The sequence below is a fragment of the Hylaeus volcanicus genome, chromosome 1 (genome assembly GCF_026283585.1).
Source record: "Hylaeus volcanicus isolate JK05 chromosome 1, UHH_iyHylVolc1.0_haploid, whole genome shotgun sequence".
Classification (NCBI taxonomy): Eukaryota; Metazoa; Arthropoda; class Insecta; order Hymenoptera; family Colletidae; genus Hylaeus; species Hylaeus volcanicus.
Window position 1 is genome coordinate 24,197,360 of NC_071976.1, and position 20,483 is coordinate 24,217,842.

The 20,483-nt window shown below is 40.4% G+C and overlaps 1 protein-coding gene across 7 annotated transcripts in view; it reads right to left on the reverse strand.

Annotated features, from left to right (window-relative positions):
- Positions 1 to 20,483, reverse strand: part of LOC128884216 (glutamate receptor ionotropic, kainate 2) — a 275,987-nt gene that overhangs the window by 25,009 nt on the left and 230,495 nt on the right. For all 7 annotated transcript variants that reach the window (XM_054137446.1, XM_054137435.1, XM_054137454.1 and 4 more), the window contains exons 8-10: positions 10,924 to 10,944; positions 8,027 to 8,179; positions 2,572 to 2,793 (exon numbers count right to left, since the gene is read on the reverse strand). In XM_054137446.1, the coding sequence (XP_053993421.1) occupies positions 2,572 to 2,793; positions 8,027 to 8,179; positions 10,924 to 10,944 (396 nt within the window). The remainder of the gene's footprint in view (positions 1 to 2,571; positions 2,794 to 8,026; positions 8,180 to 10,923; positions 10,945 to 20,483) is intronic.

Here is a 20,483-nt window from a genome sequence, read left to right on the forward strand (position 1 = left end):
AAAAGGCGAGGCATGCGAATGGTATCATTGATGCCCGAGGAGCATGCTTCTGAGGGTTGCACTCGGGTTAAATGATCATGCTCGTGTTGGAGTAGGAACATTTAATCCTGATTTGATCATCGAGATTCTGGATTAAAGATTCTTTTGTTTACTGGACGTGTATAGTAGTGGTCATATAAATGATGATTCTCGAAATTGCATCGAATATGTGATATATGTTGCAAATGTGACAACTGTACTGAATGTCTTAATTCGTGACGAACAATCCTTCGTCGCGAATAATAGCGAGCTAATGGCTGCGTACTTGTAATAAGATCTTCAGATATAAAAAGTGCAAAGTGCAAAGTGCAAAGTGTAAAGTGTAAAATGTAAAATGCAAAAGTGAAAAATGCAAAAGTGTACAGTGTAAAGTGAAATTAGATCTAGATTAGCAGGGACAACATCAAGGAACCGTAGCTGGTATTAGTGGTCCGTAGTGGGGATGGTTTCTGTGCATTTGTCGCATAAAAATTTGTGCGTATAAGGAGACTTTACTGTAGTAACAAAAGAATGTTCCGTTACAATTGGGTCTTAGTGCGTCACAAAGCAATCAAGGGGTTTTCTGAGAAAAAAGTGTCCTGTCGCGGAAAATCATTAAGTATGGTACAGCAGGTGACGGTTCACTATCAGTTAGTTTAGTTAGATTTTCAATCTCTCCAACTCTTGCGTGTGCGCGAAGTCTGTAAATTTTACTTAATACGAATCATTCGTACTAACATAGGACACACTGAGCCAAAGACTTAGCATTTTTAACACATTCGCGACTGGCAGATATTTTACGTTTTTAATACCGAGTACTGACGAAAATAATAAAGTTCTGAAGCTGTACATCGCAAATTTATATCGTTAGGGCAAACATAAAAATGACAAAATATGTTTTGAAATATCAATGTTGTAAATATGTAGTGTATAAAAGAAAAAGGTTTTCATAATTTGGAATAGAAGCCATTAGTGTATACACTATTCTATGTATTATACTCTTTATAATCATACTATTCGTATTCCCAAACCCCGACCTGCAGTAATGTACACAGAATTATTTGGATCGAGAGTGTCCATCACAGGCATTCTTCTCAGCTGCCAATGGTATGGCCTAGATGGAACACATCACTCTCGGATGGGGAAATCGAAAATGGTGGCGAACGCGTGTCGGGCAGTCTCGCGCGTTTGACATTCCGCGTGTCGCGCGCGAAATGACAGCTCCGGCGCGGAATTTCGTGTAACGCGCGAGGAAATTTGCATCGTGGCCACGTTTCCGAAAAACTATGTTGTTTTACCAAATAAAGTGAGCTCCCTAAACCTATTTATTTTCAACCATTCTGATACAATCACACCTGTACCACCTACCAAAAATCGACATGGACTCAATGATTCAACGGTTACATAATTCACATACTGAATGTAGCTTGTGTCAATACTGGTCATTTCTCACGATTGAAGTAATTGAAATATAACGTTTGACGTACAAAGTGTTCTCCAATAAATTCAATCGACAATTTTGGGTGACATAATTGCTACGTCTGATATAACGAGTGTCCTCTACACAATTGCGTTTACTGACAGTGCGATCTTAGAGCGAACTCGGTCCGGAGACTGGGACGTTCAAGGTAAAATCCGATTACTATCGTCGTAAACAAGGAACGTTTAGACCTTTGAAGGACCGGGCATTAGATTGTTCAAGTTCCCGCGTGTCGTCTCCTCCGGCGACCCGAGGGCCCTTGTCTCGTAGTTGCTCACCAGGAGGCTCGACGTTTCTCCCGACACTTCAGCTTGGTGAACTTTCGAGCCAGTTAATACGTTCGCGAGTGCATTACTTGTCGCCGCAATTAGCGGGAGAATAAGTAACGCCGCTGCGAAAACTTCAATTAAATCGCGTATCCTCCCGCGTTTCCGGTCTTCTTTTGCTGGCTTTCTTCGTCGCCGCGGGTAACTGCCTGGGGTGAGTCCGGTTGGGGGAGCGGAAGGGCGGAGGGGATGGGAAAAAAACTAACGAGCTGGTGGGCGAGGACGGCGCAAGAAAAAGGAAAAGGAAGCTTCCTCGCTTCCGCGCCGTCGTTCGTTCAACTCCGTTTCTGTTTCCTTTTCATTCCGGAAAACCAAACAGTCGGGGTTTTAACGGTACGCGAATCATTTACGTACCGGCTACTGGGAGAAACTGAACAATTTTTTTAACGCGGACGATTGCGGATTGGGAGCTGGAATTAGATATGAAAAGCGTTCGAGGTATTTTGAGTCGCCAAGGTTTGGTAATTTGTTGAAGTGGGGATAAGTTAGATAGCGCTGAATAGGTCATTCTCCAATATTGGATTTCGATGGGATTTAAATGCGATGTAGTTTAGAAGAATTCAGAGGAGCTTTAAGTCATCGTTTGGGAAATTTTGAATTTCTTCAGAAAATGCTGGAGGCAAAAGTTCAACTTGTGATTTGGGGCTCGTTCAGGCTGATGAAGATGAAATATTCAATTTATAAAAATATTCAATTTATTGCATGGATTATTAAGAGAAGTTTTATTAGACGTCACCTATTACTCACCAAAATGGTCGTCACGATGAAAGTCTTATTCTGAAGATTCTCTACGATCTGGATGTACTCCTCTTTGTAACTTCTCGTGAAGTTTATACCCCTGGTGCTGTTCCAGATCCCTATCTTCTTCAGGCCCTCCTTGTTGTTCAGTTCGATGATGTCCAGGATGAAGTCCGAGCGGAATCCTTGATGGTCGAACTTGATGATTCCTGTCAAGCCTGTCATCTCGACCTGAGAACAAGCGTCCGACGACATTTGATCATTTGATTCCCTCGAATCAAAACGATATTCCCAAGAGCCCCCATTTATTGACATTTACAAAAATACGTACTTGTTTCCAAGAACGTCTTTATTTTTACTTTTCCTTTCGAAATTATTACTCGGAAGCAGCTGCGGAATCTTAGTTAGGTTCTGCCGTGTCTACATTCCACCTTATCATTAAAGACACCCTTTTTCATTAATTTCCGTTAACTATAATATAAACCCCGACATCGATTGCTCCGTTCTGGACACGGACTCGTACATTTTGTTTTTTACGTTTTGTTTACATTTAACGCAAATACTGCAGCCCCCTTTGCTCGCTTCTTATTACATTGTAGAATCTTAACGATACTCGGTGCACGATAACTGGTGTTTCCTCGAGGTACGTTATCACCCGCCCGATCTCGACGATGTCCCAGTTTCCATGTTACTCGAACCATTTGGAGGAAGAAAAATAACTTAAAAAAGCAAACGACCGAACGAAAACGACGCCGGAGCCACGAGATCCTTGAGCGGGAACAAAAATCCCAGAATTACGACGACGAAATATGTAAAGCAGGCTGGCCTGCGCTTGCGTTGGAACGTTGTCGCGCGCAACTATCCTAATTGCACGGGCACTTAATTGGATGTCTCCGCGGCGCGAATGGCAACGAAAGGAAACGCGACGGGGCAAAAACATCAAGTAACCGATGCGACAATGTTGCAGGAACGTCTTTAGTGCACCTGCCACCCGAATGAGTCGACGATTATCTTGTTCGATTATATTTGAATCGGTTCCACAGATATATTTATCTACGAATGTATATGAATTAATGAAACGTAATTAGGCGTATATTGAACATATTATGACATATTAATTTACCAATAGACATTTAATAAAGTAGATTTATAATTTCCAGAATCTTTCAAATAAAATACTGTTCTTGAATTTTATTTTAAACTTTTAGTACAACAAGTATTTTACTCTGATAGCTACGAATTAAAATAAAATGGACTACTGTTCCTTACTCAAATTAATATTTTCAGATTGCATATCATTTAAAGGACACAAAGTAACCCCACGATCTTTAACTTCTTCCACTTATTCTTTCAATTAATTCTTTCTACTTCTCCCACTCCTTGCATCCCCCAATCAAGCCTCGCGGCTAATTGCGTGACCAGTTATCGATAGTAATCTTCTACTCGGATACGGCGCTCGTATCTCTGCGGACAGAAGCCGATGCCTACGAGTTTATCAAGGGACGTATCGTGGGTAGGAAGTATGGGGAAATTAATTCCGCGGAATTGTGGGCATCGATCGGCCGTCGGGGCAACGTAATAACCCATTATAACGATATGCTTAATCTGACTGTCCCGACCACCCCCTCCCCGCCCCTGCCCTCGATTTCAAAGCATATTAACGCGCGCCACGAGTGCTGCCATGTGCAACGACAACGCGCGTCCCAGAAGCAGAGACGAACGACGCAGTAAACTGTCCTCGTGCCTGCACAGAAGGCAGTCGTGGTCCATCCTACGTTCCCGCGATTGTTCTGCCAAACAATGGAAAGTTACTTCCGGGTTAAACGAAGCCGTCGGTCCCGTTGACAAATTATAGCTCGCGGTTTTGCGACCGTGAATCCTGGCTGACGCCCGGACGTCGCCGGCCGCACGAAGCCGAAATCGACCGTGCAACTCGACGTTCAACTGGCCGGGATTCCACTTTGGGGAGAGCGAATTCGGGTTATCGGTAATTCCTTCATAGAAGATAGGATTTTAGGACGTGGGCGATGGTAACTGCTTCGTCCTGGCCGCTGTTTACGTGTCAGTTCGGAGGTAACGCAGAAGTGTAGATGAAAGGACGCAACTATGCAGCAAACAATAAGCATTCACCACCTACACGTCACCAGCCAAAACATTTGAAAAGCATCGAGCGTAACACGTTCGGTGAAAAATGAAGAAAAAAAAAAGTGCCAGTACCGATAGTTTCGTCAGGTTTTGCGTAAAAAATGGAATCGGTCAGCGAACTACAAATGAAGCTCGCCATACAGCGACAAATAACGACGTGAACACTCGCTGCCAGCGGTAGAAATCCGGTTACGTCGGAAATCAGCGGCGTCGATAACGAGATATGGCTTTTCGATAACTATTTTACTTTTTTTTTTTTTTATTTCGTTCAGTTCTCCTTTTTATTGTTTCGTTCGACAAATGTTTGCACGCGCTAACGATGTCGCGAGCGTTATTATCGATCAAACAGAAAAACCGGGGGGGGGGGGGGGGACGGATTTCGTTGGACGACGAGCGTGTAACGCGGGGTTTATAATGTTTGCCGCGGCGCGGGAACAGCTCCGGCCGAATCGCAACGCTCGCGGGCCAGCGCTGCTTTCAATTTCGCTAATTACGACGCGTAACCGAGAACAGGAGCGTTTCTGAGCACTGAACACGGTCCGCGTAATTTGTCCCCGAAAATTCGGTCGACATATCAAAGCTGACCCAGTAATTATGCCGGTAATGGTTCCACTCGCCAATTTTCCTACGGCAGCTCCGACGCGCGCGGTCCGAATTTATCGCGGTTTCGGGTCACGGCGCGATCACTGTCCGGTTACGCGACAATTGGCGACCCGTTCCCCGACAGAACACCGACATATTTTTCGCCGGCGAAATTTCCATTCGCGGATTGTCAAGTGCGGTCGAATTTCTTCGTACGGAATTCGCTGGATATTCGTTTGTGGGTGGACTAATTTGCACTGTGTTCGGGAGGTGACGTTTGATTCGAATGAGAATTTACTTGGAAAGTATAGTTTTGAAATATTTTCCCATCTACTTCGTGCATTTGTTATACAAAAAAATATGACGCATACGTATTAATAGACTGCGGAACTTCATGCAAAATAGGATCTTTGTAAACGTACACAGAAATATTGAACATAAATAGAAATTTATTTTACTTTGCAAATATCATAATATGATCTATACTTTTAATATTTTTTATATTATTGCATAGTATATGCATTTTACAGATTCTTGCACGTTAATATTTTCTATAAATGCATACAAATTCGCAGTCTATATATCAAACATAACCAAAGGTATATATTATTCAAAACGAAATATCAATATTATTATACTAATTAATAGAATATAATATGCATTATATATGTGTGTGTTTGCATGCTTCCCATATTAATGTACCATATAAATGCATATAAATCGATATTTTTTGGTTTTAGACTACAAGATTTATAAATGATTTATTCACCACTGTAGCTTTCAAATACTTGTGTAACCGTAGTTCTACACTCCTACAACCAAACACTCCTGATATCGCTACAGAAAAGACGAGCATAACTTGTCCATTGTCCCAGCCGCCGAATTCGGCTGGTGTTCAATTGCTCGACATTCGCGAGTCATCGATTAGACCTAGTCATCGAGAATATTCAGTGTAATTACGTTCAGCATGCTGCGTCCAGGCCGCAAACACGCAAGTTCATATTGCGTTTCACGCGTTGTTTCGTCCGGGATCAGCGTTCGTGTATGAATATGGTATCCTGCTCGGAGAAACCTATACGGCCTCCTAATACCTTCTACCAATGCAAAGGGCGCCAGGAAATTCAGTTTGCACAGGATGTACAATTTTTTAGCGAAAGACAGGGACGTGACATGCGGATTTCTGTTCAGGGAATCTAAATCGGACATTAAAAAAACGAATATTTTATTTTTCTGTGGAAAGTGTAATTTTCATTTGTGTCAACGAAGTTTACAATCCTGCTTTTATCACATGTGATAACAGAGTTAATTATAGATGTGATCTTCTCAGGCATTTATCCCATTTTTTACACTGCATATACATAATTTTAATTATCTCTAGTTAAAATTTGAGTTTATAGTTTGTATATTCTTAATTATACATGAAAAATTCGCGTCACGTATGTATATACATGTTTCAGATACTATTCTTACAGATACAGTTGTTAACGATTCGAGCACCAATACTTCAATTCTCAAAAAATTTTGTGTAAAAAAAAAAAGTGGAATATTTTTTTTTATGTACAATTTCACTGTTTCTTTTTGGGGCACCATTGCTTCAACAATTTTTCAATATTTTTTGTGTACGTAGCATGGCTATACTGACACTCAACACGAAACTACCTGTGTCCATCCCTTTGTTTCGAATCAATATATTTTTTCAAATTTGAGGTCCATAGGGTAGCGTCCTATTTTTCATCCATGCTTTTCGTACAACGTATCCCTTTGACAAATGGATATTTTCCCATAAAAAAAATGTAACATGCACAACACCAAGGTGCTATTATTAATCGTAAGGAAACATAGTTTTATTCTTCAGCTTTCTTTACGAGAAACTATTAAATTATTTTTCCCACGAGTATAACGACACGTCTGCAAATTGCATCACTCATTTTCTCTCGTGTTCGACCAAACTGTGTAAACACGATGATTTCAAGTACGATGAATCGGTGAAATGTTCCTGATCCCGATGCTTTAAAACGCTTTCCAATACCGCGAGACGATGCGTGGTTTAAACTGTACTTTCACAAAGCTCTCGAGGGGCGAACGGAAAATTGCCGCAGTTTCTAAAGTTCCCAGTTAACACAATAACATAATTTCCACTTCCAATTGAAACGTTTCTTTCTATCCCTTTGCCAATTACGTTATAGGCCGTTTTCCCATCGGAACGACGAGACTGCGATGTCATTGTGACGCAAACATCGTTTCCTGATCGTTCGCGTCGCTTTCAATTGGAGCGTTTCCAACGACATCGCGATAGGATTAAGGTTCCAATGGAATTACCTCCTTTTGTCGTGACAACGCGGCACTGTCGTTCTTTCGATATTTCCCTGGGAAAACAATTTTGAATGTGCCAGGAAATGCGACACTGGATCGACCACTGTTATCTATGTATTCGTTATCTGTTAAGCGTTTGTATGTGTACTATGCAGAGATCAAAAGCTGCATGGCAGGTCCAATTGGAGACAGTACAATTAGACCACAAGTTATTGACCAACAATTATAGCATCACCTTCATTACATTATAAAATCTTTTTATTGTAATCTATACCATACTGTAAAATTCTACAGCATGATCTAGAAGTCTGTCTCACCAATTAGACTTGCTGTCCAACTTCTCATCTCCGCACAGTACATGCGTTCGTTCTTATTAAATCCACATGCACACACGTTACGTAACTTGAAATATTTGAACACTCACGATTTTCATATAATTGATGAGAGAGTATCCATGTGGCCAGGTGTCGGTGGACTCGCACGAGAGCGGTTTGATGTCGATCTGCTGAGACGTGTCCAGGTCGTGCAGAGCCTTGGCGAACAGGTGCACGGCGTCGTACATCAGCGAGGTTTCAGTCTAAAATAGTAAGAAACGAAGAAGCAAAATAGCGCCCAGGCCAGCCAGCGGCAGAATTGTTACAAATTCGCGACAAATTCGCGCAACGACCCGCGCGAATGTAAATCAGATCACGTGGCGCGCTTAAGCGGATCGATTTGAACGAAATTCGCCTTCTCGCCGCGCACGGAATCATCGTTTATGAGGGGACGGAATCGACAGAATTCCCACCTCTCGTAAAAGGGAATCCGTTCCGCGACGAATTGACACCTCCTATTCCCCTAGGCTATTTACTGTCTATCTTACAAGAGTGTACCTGCTGTGTTTACGGAACAGAATGGGGCGGGGAAAGAGTGACAATGTAAACATTTAAGGCGAAAGCTCCGGTGTTAGACACCTTTAAGGCGGATAAATACATACGCTGATATCAGCTTTCAGAGACAAGCCAATATTTGGGAATTTTTTGTTTGGAGACTATGTACTACCGGGGGGGGGGGGGGGGGAAATTTTCATTCATGGATGGATATAGCGTAAGGTATAATCTGTAAAATTTGTATTGAAAATTATTGAAAATTGTCGTAACATCAGGATTTTCTTGATGTAATATTTTCTTACTCCTACGTGTTTGTAACATTTCTGTTTATTTTTTATTTGGTAATTGCACCTGAAAGAGATCTTGTACACAGAACTAAGAAGTCCTTTATTTCTCATGAAAAAAATGAGCGAGTTGATATATTCCTTATACGATATGAGAATTTCCAATTTATTTTTCCATTTCGTCAGAGTGGTATATAAAGAGTAAAATGCCATAGTCGGAATTAAAATGATTTCATTTTCTTTGCGCCTCGAAGTAGGAGAATACCAGAGTTCTGGATTAATCTCGTAGCTCATCTCGAATACGACGAGATTACTTATCTTTATGAGAAACTATAAAGGATCTATAATCGTCTTCAAGAAAGGACCGTTCTGAGACTACACGATAGCTAGTGATGGGATGAAGCTTATCGCAAGTATGAAAACCAGATCGAACAGTATTCGTTATCTTTCTTTCATTTATTATCAAAACAAGCATGATTTAATTTATCACGTTCCCGTTTTAAAAAATTTTTTAGATACTTCTAATTTATTGAACAGAAATGCTACAATTTAAAACAGAATTGGCCCACATAAATTGCACTATAATTATCATGCAGGCCTCCCTGGACCATAATATCAAAATAATTTAGTATCCCATAATTCAACCTCTAATTCAAAATCAATACATTCATGAAAAATTGTTAATCTTTAATTCGTGCCTGTAGGTAGTTTTCTATGTAACAACTTTACCAGTCACTGGTACAATACTAGCGGAAATGATTAAGGCGATAAAGCAATGATATTCATCGGGTATAATACCAGCTAATGATTTTATATTGTCCTGTCAACTGAATCCGCGGCGAACGCGACTCGGAAACACGACTCGGGTTCCTGCATTGTGCTATTTCGTGGAAGCGTGACTTTTCACATGCGTGGGCGAGCATGCGTGAGCATGATTTTCACGGCTGAGCTGTTTGACATCTGCGATCAAACCGTAGTAATAATAATTCACCCGTGAAGTACTACATTCGGAAAAGCCCCTCTGCATCACGTTTATCTATTAATTAATCGTATATATTTCATTGTCATTCCCTCAGGCATGATTTTACTTCCATTTAAGGTCTACAAGATAAGTAGCGAGCGCCGACGCTAACCAGCGGAAAATAATTAAAATAATTTTCTTTGGACTCCGCATAATGCGCGATGCTTTTATTTAATTATACGTTTACAGAAGTACGCGTTAGAGGTAAATTTTTTTCAACGAGAATTCCTCCAACCAAAAGGGTCATAAAGAGTTTTAAAAGTGGTTTCAACCCATTGTGTTGTAACGAGGTGTCTCGGTTCTCGTGAGCTTTTTACGCTAATGACCGGGTGTATTTATATATCGGGACATTTCAACGATTCTATTCTTATTTATTTAGTAGAGATTAGAACTGCGTTCGGAAACATTAAATTCAGCGTGTAAACCGGGGGACGAGCAACCGTTTGACACGGATGAAAATTCTGAATAACGAACAAAAAGTAAACAACATTCGTTCATTGTTCTTTCCGTATAAATAAAAATTTTAATGTTGAATTGGCGAGAATGGGATTTTTCAGGGCGAACGAGCAAAATTTTGATTAATGTACGATTGAATAAAGCGGATTGGGTTCATGTATCATTCGAATTGGACTTTATCCATCTTTCGCTACTATCAAATTATTAATTGATCGTATCTTTAAACACCTAATACTCGAACTTAATATTTGTTTTTTTTTTTTTTTTAATAAAAGACTAGCGTCTTCTGATTTCATAGCAAACGTAGTAATTTCGTAGGAAAATTCAAATAATACAATTCCAAGAAATTGTTTGGGTGATTTTGTTTTATAAAACAGATGGTGATTTGAAATTGGTATCTGGTAGAAGCTACGTCACTTCTGCGTTAAATATTTTCCTTCAGTTTCACTTAAGTTTGCCCATGTTTCGTCCAAAGTAAGCCGAATAAAGTTTCGTATTATTTCACTCGTCGCCTGAACTGCGGAGAGGCTTTTCCGATGCATCGTAAATGCGCTAATCCGACGGCTCTTCGAATGAATAAATAATCGATCGCCGTCGAGAAAAATGGCTCGAATTTAATACTCCCACGCTTCGTGGACGAAGTCGCATACCGCGTGCATTTTTTTTTTAATGAAAATTCACCAATTCTTACCTTTATGCAGGTGAGGTTGTTCTGTTCCACGCGTGAAAACAAAAAACAAATGATATTAATTAATTCTTATACCGTAACTTAAAGTAAGGAAAGAATTCAGAATTGTCATCATTCATTAACACTTAAATAATGAACAGTCTGAATTCAAGCATTAATGTTAAATTTCATTTTGTAATTGAGTTGATATTGTTTCGATGTGAAGTATTAACGCATGAAAATTAATTGCAATTCGTTGATTTTGAAACTTTAATAGTTTATATCCCGAAAATCTAGTTTCAAACTGTTAAATGGGAAATGACTGTACAATTTATGTTTCTGTGTGAAATTTACGCGTTCCAGAGTATAAGTTGCAACAGCTGTTTGTTTTGTTTTGTATTATAGATTTTCAGTTACGACGAAGGCGAATTAGGCACAACACCCTCAACGTTAAACTTTCTATTTGATTTCACAATTCGTAATTAAATCAACCACAATTCCCGAAATAAATTTATTGAAAAGAAATAATCAGAAGTGGTTTTCATTGTGTAGATATTTATAAAAATCTTCAACATCGTTCGCCCAACGAAAACAACGAAAATATTTACACAGCACGAGATAACAATCATTTGGTGCTGAAACCTGCTTAAAGTGCAATAACAGACTATACTTAGTCTTGTCAATAACAGTAAGCGCGTATTTGTATGCGATTCTATGGAAATATTGACCATTTGTCACGTGCACGCGATCAAGTTAATTAGCGCGATTTCGTCGGGTTCGTTGTAATGCAGTTGACAGTTCGATGAACACGAAAATTGCACGCCTCAGGAATGGTGTTTATTGTAGCAATTATCGACTGCGGAGAGACAATTCGCGATATCATCGAATCTGGCCAAAAAACTGTAAAACAATGGTATTATCATCAGTTTGAAGTTATTAATATAAATGCACATATTTGTAAGAATAGAAGTACGGGTGCATGCTCTAAAAAAAATTGTTTTCTGTTGATGATTGTATAAAACTATACTCATTCGATACTAAACCATTGACATATGAAACCATAATACGTATAATCATTCAATTAGTGCTTGTTAAACTTTTGAACATCTCATTACGCTCATATATCCAAATATGGTACAATTACTATATCTTTGGAAAATTATTCTTGAACTCCACACTATATCTATACATAAAATAATAACTTACACTGACTAGATATTGTAAGTCATTGTAAATCCATCATGAATTGTATATATTTATATAGTTACATGTTACAACCTTGTCTACAAAATTTATACACAAAAATCCACAACTTAATAATCATTCTTTTCGGACAAGTAAACAAATATTCACTCTACTCAATAATTCGAAAAGCTTACTCCTATCTTGAATACCATACTAAAATTATGAATGCTCATCACGACTATCAAATCCAGTATTTCCCTAAAGAAAAAGGCGAATCACGAAGCGAGAAGTTACTGGAGCAGTAAACAAACAGGCGAATATAAACGCAGAAGCGTTTCATTTTCGTTCCGTGTCGCTAAATATCCGACACCACGTATTCCTTTGTAACCGATATGACCCAAACTGTACATCCCTCGTCGCGGGAGGAATTCGCAGGACTTGCACCCGCCCTCCCCCTTCCGGAGACAATTCAATTTCGCGAAATACAAAGTGCTCGATATCGACGTCGAGTCGCGCAGGCCCTCCATCGAATTCCCGGCGAAACTTCGCCGAATTGGCTGGTGAAAGGGTCGACGAAATTAACTTGTTCAAGTTTTGTCCGGCTTCACGAACCAACGTCGAAAACAACGATAAACTCCGCACGGTTATTATCGAATTTCATCACGGGAAATATTCCTCGCGTAACCACGGGACGCTCGTGAAAGTTCAACTTTCGTTTCGATTCTGTCGACGAAACGGTAGAAACTCGATCCTCTCTGTCACCCGATGCCTAATCTGGCTCATTCCTCGCGAATGGACATCCTTGGAACTCTGGAATGAAAGATTTCTGCATAACACGTGTGCTCGAGGTAGACGAAACCTTCGAGGCTATTTTCGCAAAAGAACTACTACTTTCTAGGACATAAAGAATAAATTAGACTCCTTGTATGTCACGTTCGTCTAATTTTACAGGACTGAGAGCACCGCGACTACAAGAAAATCGTACAACCAGCAATTTTTTAAATTTGATCCTAATTAGGCTAAGGCAACCTCCGGGTAAAGGCTTTCCCTTGTCGGAAAGCGATTTGTTCCGCGTGCAGAAGATGGTCTGTGCTTGTTTTAGCCAGCGCCGTCTCTCGAGCTGGTTGTTAAACGAAGCCTCCTGCCAGTAGCATCGTCGGATCTATCGTCTTTGGACGGTTTAAGATCAGTCACGTACCATCGTTTACTCACATCCGCTCAATTTTCCCGCATCTACGTGTACACGTATTTACATACTCGTCGACGCTCGCCTAGTCGACGACTCGCGCGGAATCGCTAATGCGAGCGTAGTAGTAGCTTGCGCTGGTCGCCATCGACGATCTTTGGCTCGCGGCTAACGACATTCTGTTAAAGTTCGCTCATGTTATCGACTTTTCCTCGCGAGATGCTCCGGCGAGGATGCGAAGGAATTAGCAAGAGGCGTTGGGTATTATTCTCCTTTTAGAAGAACGAGATAGAGGAGGTGTCACTCTGGAAGTTATACGGTACGCGACGCTAGCGCCACGCAGAAGTTACTAAGTTGTTTGTATCGAAATTGAAGAACTTTTGAATGGAATGGGATAATCCAGAAATTATTGTGGGAGGTTGTAGATGAATGTTAACAGGATAAGGATAAAAATATATAGAAATGAAAATATAATGGAAAATGTATAAAAGTATGAAGAATAAAATATGTAGAAGTCAAAAATTCATTCGACTCGAAAGAAATAGAATTTAACACTTTGCAGTCCTGTTTCGAGGAAGACTCGACAGAGCTGTACTGAAATCAGAAAATTTTGACTGCAAAGGGTTAATAACTTCTTTCTCAAGAACTTCGAGCTCAACTAAAAATCCAAAGGTCCCATAATTTCATTGCAGAGGGAAACAGAGTTCGTTTCTCTATCTACCCAGGAAACCTAAACAAAATCGTTGCGTGTGACGTCAAGTGGTAACCTTTTGAGCGACCTAGAAACAATACCTGCGATTTCGTATTCGTTGAACTTCTCCAGTTGCTTTCTCCCGCGACAACCTAGTACCGTATGGTGCTCGACGGTCCGCGCTCGAATTAAAGCGCTTTTTTGCGCCAATTCTTTTCCCCAGTAGCGAGTCGACGTCGCGGTCTGCTTCGGGGAAGTAAATCGTGTTAACGGCGAAGCGAGAGAATACAAATTTTGCATTAGCCCTCGTTTCAGTCTCGCATAGCTTGAATTCCTTTGTTCGGGGTGGCTGGAGGTCGGAGTGTGTCCTGTGCTTCTGCATCTCATCTACACGAACGATACTGCGACCTGGACTGGTGCTTTTTACGAAGCTACTCTGTTTTTTTTTTTTTGTATACTATATTTGACGCAGCCAGCCTATCAACGTAACTAGATTCACACTGCGCACTTAACTTCGAATTTTTCGTAGTCCACGTAATCATCGAAGATCCCTCGACAATCAAAGTCCCTCTTAAAGTATCCCGAATGAATCAATTATCAGAAAGCAGGCGCTTCCCATCGGGGTACCACTTCGCGGAATGCGATGCTAATTTCTTAATTGTAATTATAGATGAATTACAGGGGCGGGTAGAATTGCTTCGCCTTACCTTCCGCCGTGTATCTTTTATGAAACTTTTAATGCACCAATTAATTTTCATTGTTTCCCACTTCCGTCCGACTCGAACGCTTCTTGTTCCCCGTTTCCGGGCACGACGCCGAGAGCTAATTCTCTCAAACAAGGAGGCGACGAATTCACTCCTCGCTTCCCTTCCTTTCAATTCGCGCCAGAGGTACCGAATGCTCATTGAAAAGCGTCGGCTTTCCAGTCACCGCGACGAGAGGAACTTTTTATCACGGGCTTCCTGTGCGTGCCAGGAATCGATTCTGCTCGAACGCTGCTCGACGAGGACTTGGCCTCTTTGAAAAACGCACGAGGAGTAAAAATTAAGGTAATCGAGGGTGAGGGTAATTTAAACAATTTTCTTTGCGCTCGGAGTGTATAATTGGAATTTTTAAAACACGACACCGAAGACCTCCTAATTTAGTGCATACTTGTACTGCAAGCAACGTAATTAGTGATGAAGAATTCTTTTGTATTACGCAAGGTCTGTGATATTTATTTTTATTCAATTTTATTGATATTGAATTGTTTAGAAAGTTCGTGGTAATTTTTAAGAAAAACTGAAAGGCATATTTGAATTTGGATATATGTATATTTATTGAATTACATAGGTACCATTTTGTTCCACTGCCTTTCCTCCTTTTAAGGGATGTATAAATATTATTTATTTTCAACCATTCTGATAATATATATTCAGACTTGTATCACCTACCAAAAATTGACATGGACTGTCCAAATAACCCGATATGAAATCCTTTCTCTGTTATTCGCATAGTATATCTTCTTATTTCTATAAGCTTGATGGTGACTGAATAATTTTACTCGAAAGGTCTCTAATTGCATTACTTACAGTCTGAAGTGTTTACCCTTCGTTTTTTACAACACGTTCCTTGATTCAATAAATACATATCAAAGCCAGCCTTTCAAGAAGATGGCCGTACACCACCTCAAAAAAGAACATAGTAACAAATTGTTTATTTTATCCTCCCCATCGCCAGATTGATTCACGATTCGGTGGTGCTCGAAGGAACGACGATTTGCCGAATACTGTGGTCCTTAATAAACGACGAAGAAAAACCGAATTCGACGAAGTCTCGGGGTAGAGTGCATCCATCGGGTACAGGGCGGGTTTCGCGGAGTCGTTTCCTCCGCGTTATGAACGGGTCATGGATCAAACAAGCGTGCCTCCTCGGGGAAAGAAATGAATGGAGGTATAGGAAAGCTGGAAAGGCCGAAGGTAGAGAGATATAAAGCTCGAGAACCTTAGGACGCCCCGGGGTGCCTTCCAGCAGTCCGAGCATCCATTATTTAACCCCTCGCCGTTGATCCCGTTCAATTGTTTGCGCTTTCACAGATGAACCTGATCTTATTTTCCGCGTTTCTATCGACCCCATGCGAGCCTCGAGGTTATCCGAAAGAAAACACCCCCCTTCCCGTCCCTCTGTCCTGGATACCTTCGGAAAGCTACCTCGCGATCATTTGCGTCAGCTATACTGCTCGTAGAGCATTATACTCGAGCTCCTCTAAAATGCGCACCTCCCTGAGAAAATGGACTTCGTTTATTAAATAGAATTATTAATTAAAAATTGAAAAGTGAACCACTTCTATAAATATTCAGACTTAAAAGGAGATCTATTTGTGGTGTAACATTTAGTAAACAATTTATTTTCCTCCATTTCCTTCATGTAGCACGTACAATTACTTCTTGATGAAGTCATTCATACATTTTAAATATCGTCCAAGTCGTTTGAGGTTCTGAACATCATATTTCCGTATCACATTTGTGTGAAGTATTACAAAACAGAAAATAGGACTTGGGGCAGTTTCATTATCACCCCCAAAGTTTCCATCTATTAATCTCGTCACATTTAATCCTACACTGCAGCAATCATAGAAGTGTCCTACACTTCCAAATCAACCCTTGAATCTACTTTAGATCGATCAATAAGGCTTCCCCTTAATTCAAGTCAGAAGAGTAACATAACAATCCACGTAAAGGAATGTTGCGGGATTCCTTGATAACGCATTCTCTAGGAAAATGTTGCCAGGAATTGGTGCGAACGCGCGAGCCAGCCCCATAGAATTTAACCTCTTCAGGGGTCGAGGGTCGGACACCGCAGATGTTGCAGATGTTGCTTCCCGTGTGATGGCCGAGCGTCCAAATTCTCTGCTCAACTTTTTCGCGGTTAATGCCGTGCCAGATGCGCGCAACGATATAATCTGCTTTCGCGATGATCCAGGCGTTCGGGAACTACCAATTAGACGGCCCGTTTTCCTCGAGCGTAACTTCGCTTGCAAAGTTCGCCGTGTTGCGGTAAAACGTCGACGATAGTCGAAGAGGAACTCGCTCCGACGAGGATTTGATCGACGAAGACGAACGGAGAGGAATTTTAATACATAAGTGGTCAGTAGATGATCAAAACCGTATTGTTAAGAGAAGGTTTGAGAATATCAAAGGTATTTGTTGAAGCAGTTCATTTCAACGTTTTATCTTTTTGTATCGAGCAATTGCGAAGTAACATCCTTCCAAATTTTTATGATTTGAATGTGGATTTTTTGTTCAAGTGAAAATTGAAATGCAAATTTTAAATTGATTTCCGATTTGCATAGTGTTTTTTTTTTTGGTAGTTTGGTGACGAACTGGAATTGAGAGGCAGGAACGCTGAATTCTGCTATGAATTTGGATTTGATTGTTTACTGACTCATTGTGTAAAAGCTAACTATTCACTAATGAAAAAAGAAAAACTTTACCCAACACCAACATTGTCCACTTGGTATTTCGAGTAGAAAAATGAAAACAAATAAATCTTTCCACTTTAATTGTGCACATGATAGTTCAAGGATCGTCTAGGAAATAATCCTGGTTCATATTTCAACCCTACATGGATTCATTACAGAGAATCGAGCACTGTTCGAAACATGCGTGTCAGAGCCACCATTCGAGTAACCCTGAAAATTCGATTTAACCTTCGACCCTCAATATGGATTAAAAGTGATGCCGTGGAACTTTGTTCTCTGATCTAATTTGGTCTTTGCTGCTGCTACGAGCGAGAACCAAGAAGAAATTTCATCCCTGCTGTAATTTAATATCTGCTTCTACTCTGGACACGTACAAATTTAATAAAAATAATTTTCGAAAGAGACGTATCACTTTTGCTGCTACTTATAATAAAAACTTAGATTACGGACGATAACCCTCCTTTTCTTTTTTATCGCTTGATTCGTAGGAATTTCGAGAAATATCACGATGCGATAGAAAATTAAAAATTAAATTAAAAATAGAGAGTAGTAATACGTTATATACACACGTAGAACAGTGCATTAAATATTGGGTTCATTCGACGAGAAGATAACAAGAGATAACAATAAAATAACACGCCATAAGCTAACGCTTCAAAGTCTACAGAGTTCAAACGCCAACATGACATTGCATCTGGGAGTCTCGCGACTCAACAGCATTCAATCATACAGGTGACAACGGTCTAAGAGACGTGGAATGCTATACGATCACTTATGGGAGTTACGCAACTCAATAGTGATGTCTCCCGCTATCACGAGTTCCCTAATGCGATGACTGGCACGATGGCAGCAACGTCCCCGGAGGGATAGGGTGTAACAATGATTTCTGTTGTCATTCGATCTAATAGTGATCGATGGAGACCTTCGACTACTCTCGAGAATGTACGGCGTTCGGGATGCGGTCAACGGAGCAAGCTTCAAAGCTTTGTCACGCACCGCACGAGAGCTTTTACGTGGCGAATTTCTCGAGATCCATTAGGTGGCTAAAAGACACTTGACTTATTTATGTGGGTTTCCCAAAGCGGAATGTTGAAAGCGACTTTGTTGCCGGACTCAAGAGTGGAAAGCCGCATCAAGTCAAACAGGAGTCAAAGTGGATGGTGAAATGGTGATCTCGAAGAACTTGGAATTTGGAAATATAATACAAAAGAACCTTATTCCAAGATGAATAGATAAAAGCTTCTACCATGACCGTAACCTTCCATCACCCACAGTTTAATGTTCAATCGCCAAGAAATTTATCTACTGCATCGCTCATATTTTAATTAAAATAAACAATGATTTTTCCTTTATAATTCTCGCGTTTAATCGATGCAAGAATATTACCAGATGTTTCCGAAAAATAGCCGGATTCAAATATCGCGTTTCCCATTTCCATCGACACACCAAGCATCGAACCAACAATCAGAGCGCAACAATTGCGCCAGAACGAGGCAAGTTTCGAACGAGATCAGCCCGTCCTTCTCGTCGAACGATCCCGCCTCGTCTATGGGAATAAAAATGCAGATTTATCGCAACGAGGAGAGGGATAGCCGCGACCCTCAACCTCGTATCGGCGTTAAGTTGTCGCAAACAGGACGATTCTTCGCCAGTTTTTCGCTGCCGCAACCGAAAAGTTTGCCAACCGATGCCATCCACCACGGGACTCGTTGGCTTTCAACCTTCCCTGTATTTGCATTCTTATGAGATTCGGCACGTGCTACGGAAAATTGAATTTCCCGCGGTGCTATTCAACTTTTGAATGGGTAATACTCAATTATTACGTACGCCAGCTTATTCTCGAAGAAGGGACATCGCTTGGCGACGCGTTGTACAGGTCCATGAGACCCAAGGTGAAATTAAATTTCCGCGACTTGTCAAAAAAAGAGTGAGGAATATTCATCAATTCAATCTTATTCTATCCAGGACATAATAACTTAATTTCGATAATAATAAATATTTTTCGTAAAAATTCCTGCGATTCGTTCAGTTTTGCTCCTCACTGTAAATCATTCGATTTTTGCCACGCCCGAGATAATTGGCCTACATGATAGCGAGCCAGTGGCCTCTAGCTCCGCGCAAGAAGAAGATCGATGCCGCTGTCAAGAGAGGCTCGCGAGAAGAATGTAAGATTAGAGTGTTATTACGGAAGGCGAGGCGTCTTTAAGCGGCGAGCGTATTTCGTTGTACGTCGCGGGACAATCTTCGCATTTGCATGCATACGGGCCAGCCTGATGAGTTCGTACGCTCGTTCGGCGAGAAAATTACATCGACACCGCAAGCCTGTAACTGTTAAAATCCCTCGTCTCGTCGAGCCCCGCCGCTAATTAAGTTCGCACGCGTGCACAGTGAAATTCTCTCGTTGAAGACGTAACGCCCTCCGTCTGCGGTGCTGGTGTGAAAACAATTGCGCGGCGCATATGTTGAAGAAGAAGTGGTTTACGCAGCGAACGTTGCTTGGTGATAGTGGAAATGCGTCTTAGGAAGGGATTTATCATGTAGCGAAATCAGAAACTGAACTGAGGTAACCAAACTAAAAAATAAGTTATATAATAATAATTATTTTGTACGTCTATGTTTTCATGAAGTAAACTGTTAAATCGTACATATGTATTGGGTCATCTGCAGACTGTGAATATTAAATAAAGAAAAACTACAGAAGTTTCATAGTGATGGCATAATGACTTTGCCATAAAGGTGAGATAGTATTATAAAACAAGAAAGATTATCTTCTTTTATAACGCTTAAGGGCATGTTTCACATATTAATTTGAGTAGCAGAAGAATAAGTGGCTGAACTTGTGGGACGACCTAATATGTACACACTAGTCTAAATTCACATGTAAATGTAAATATGTGTAATATAATAAATAAAATTCATGTGTAAATATATAATTATATTCATACGAATTTAAAATCAAGTTAATTTCATTCATGAAAGTGTAATACTTGGTGTACAATGTAAATTTTCAATTATATAATTTATTCATCATTTCGTCTACTAAATTAAATAATTCTCCAAGC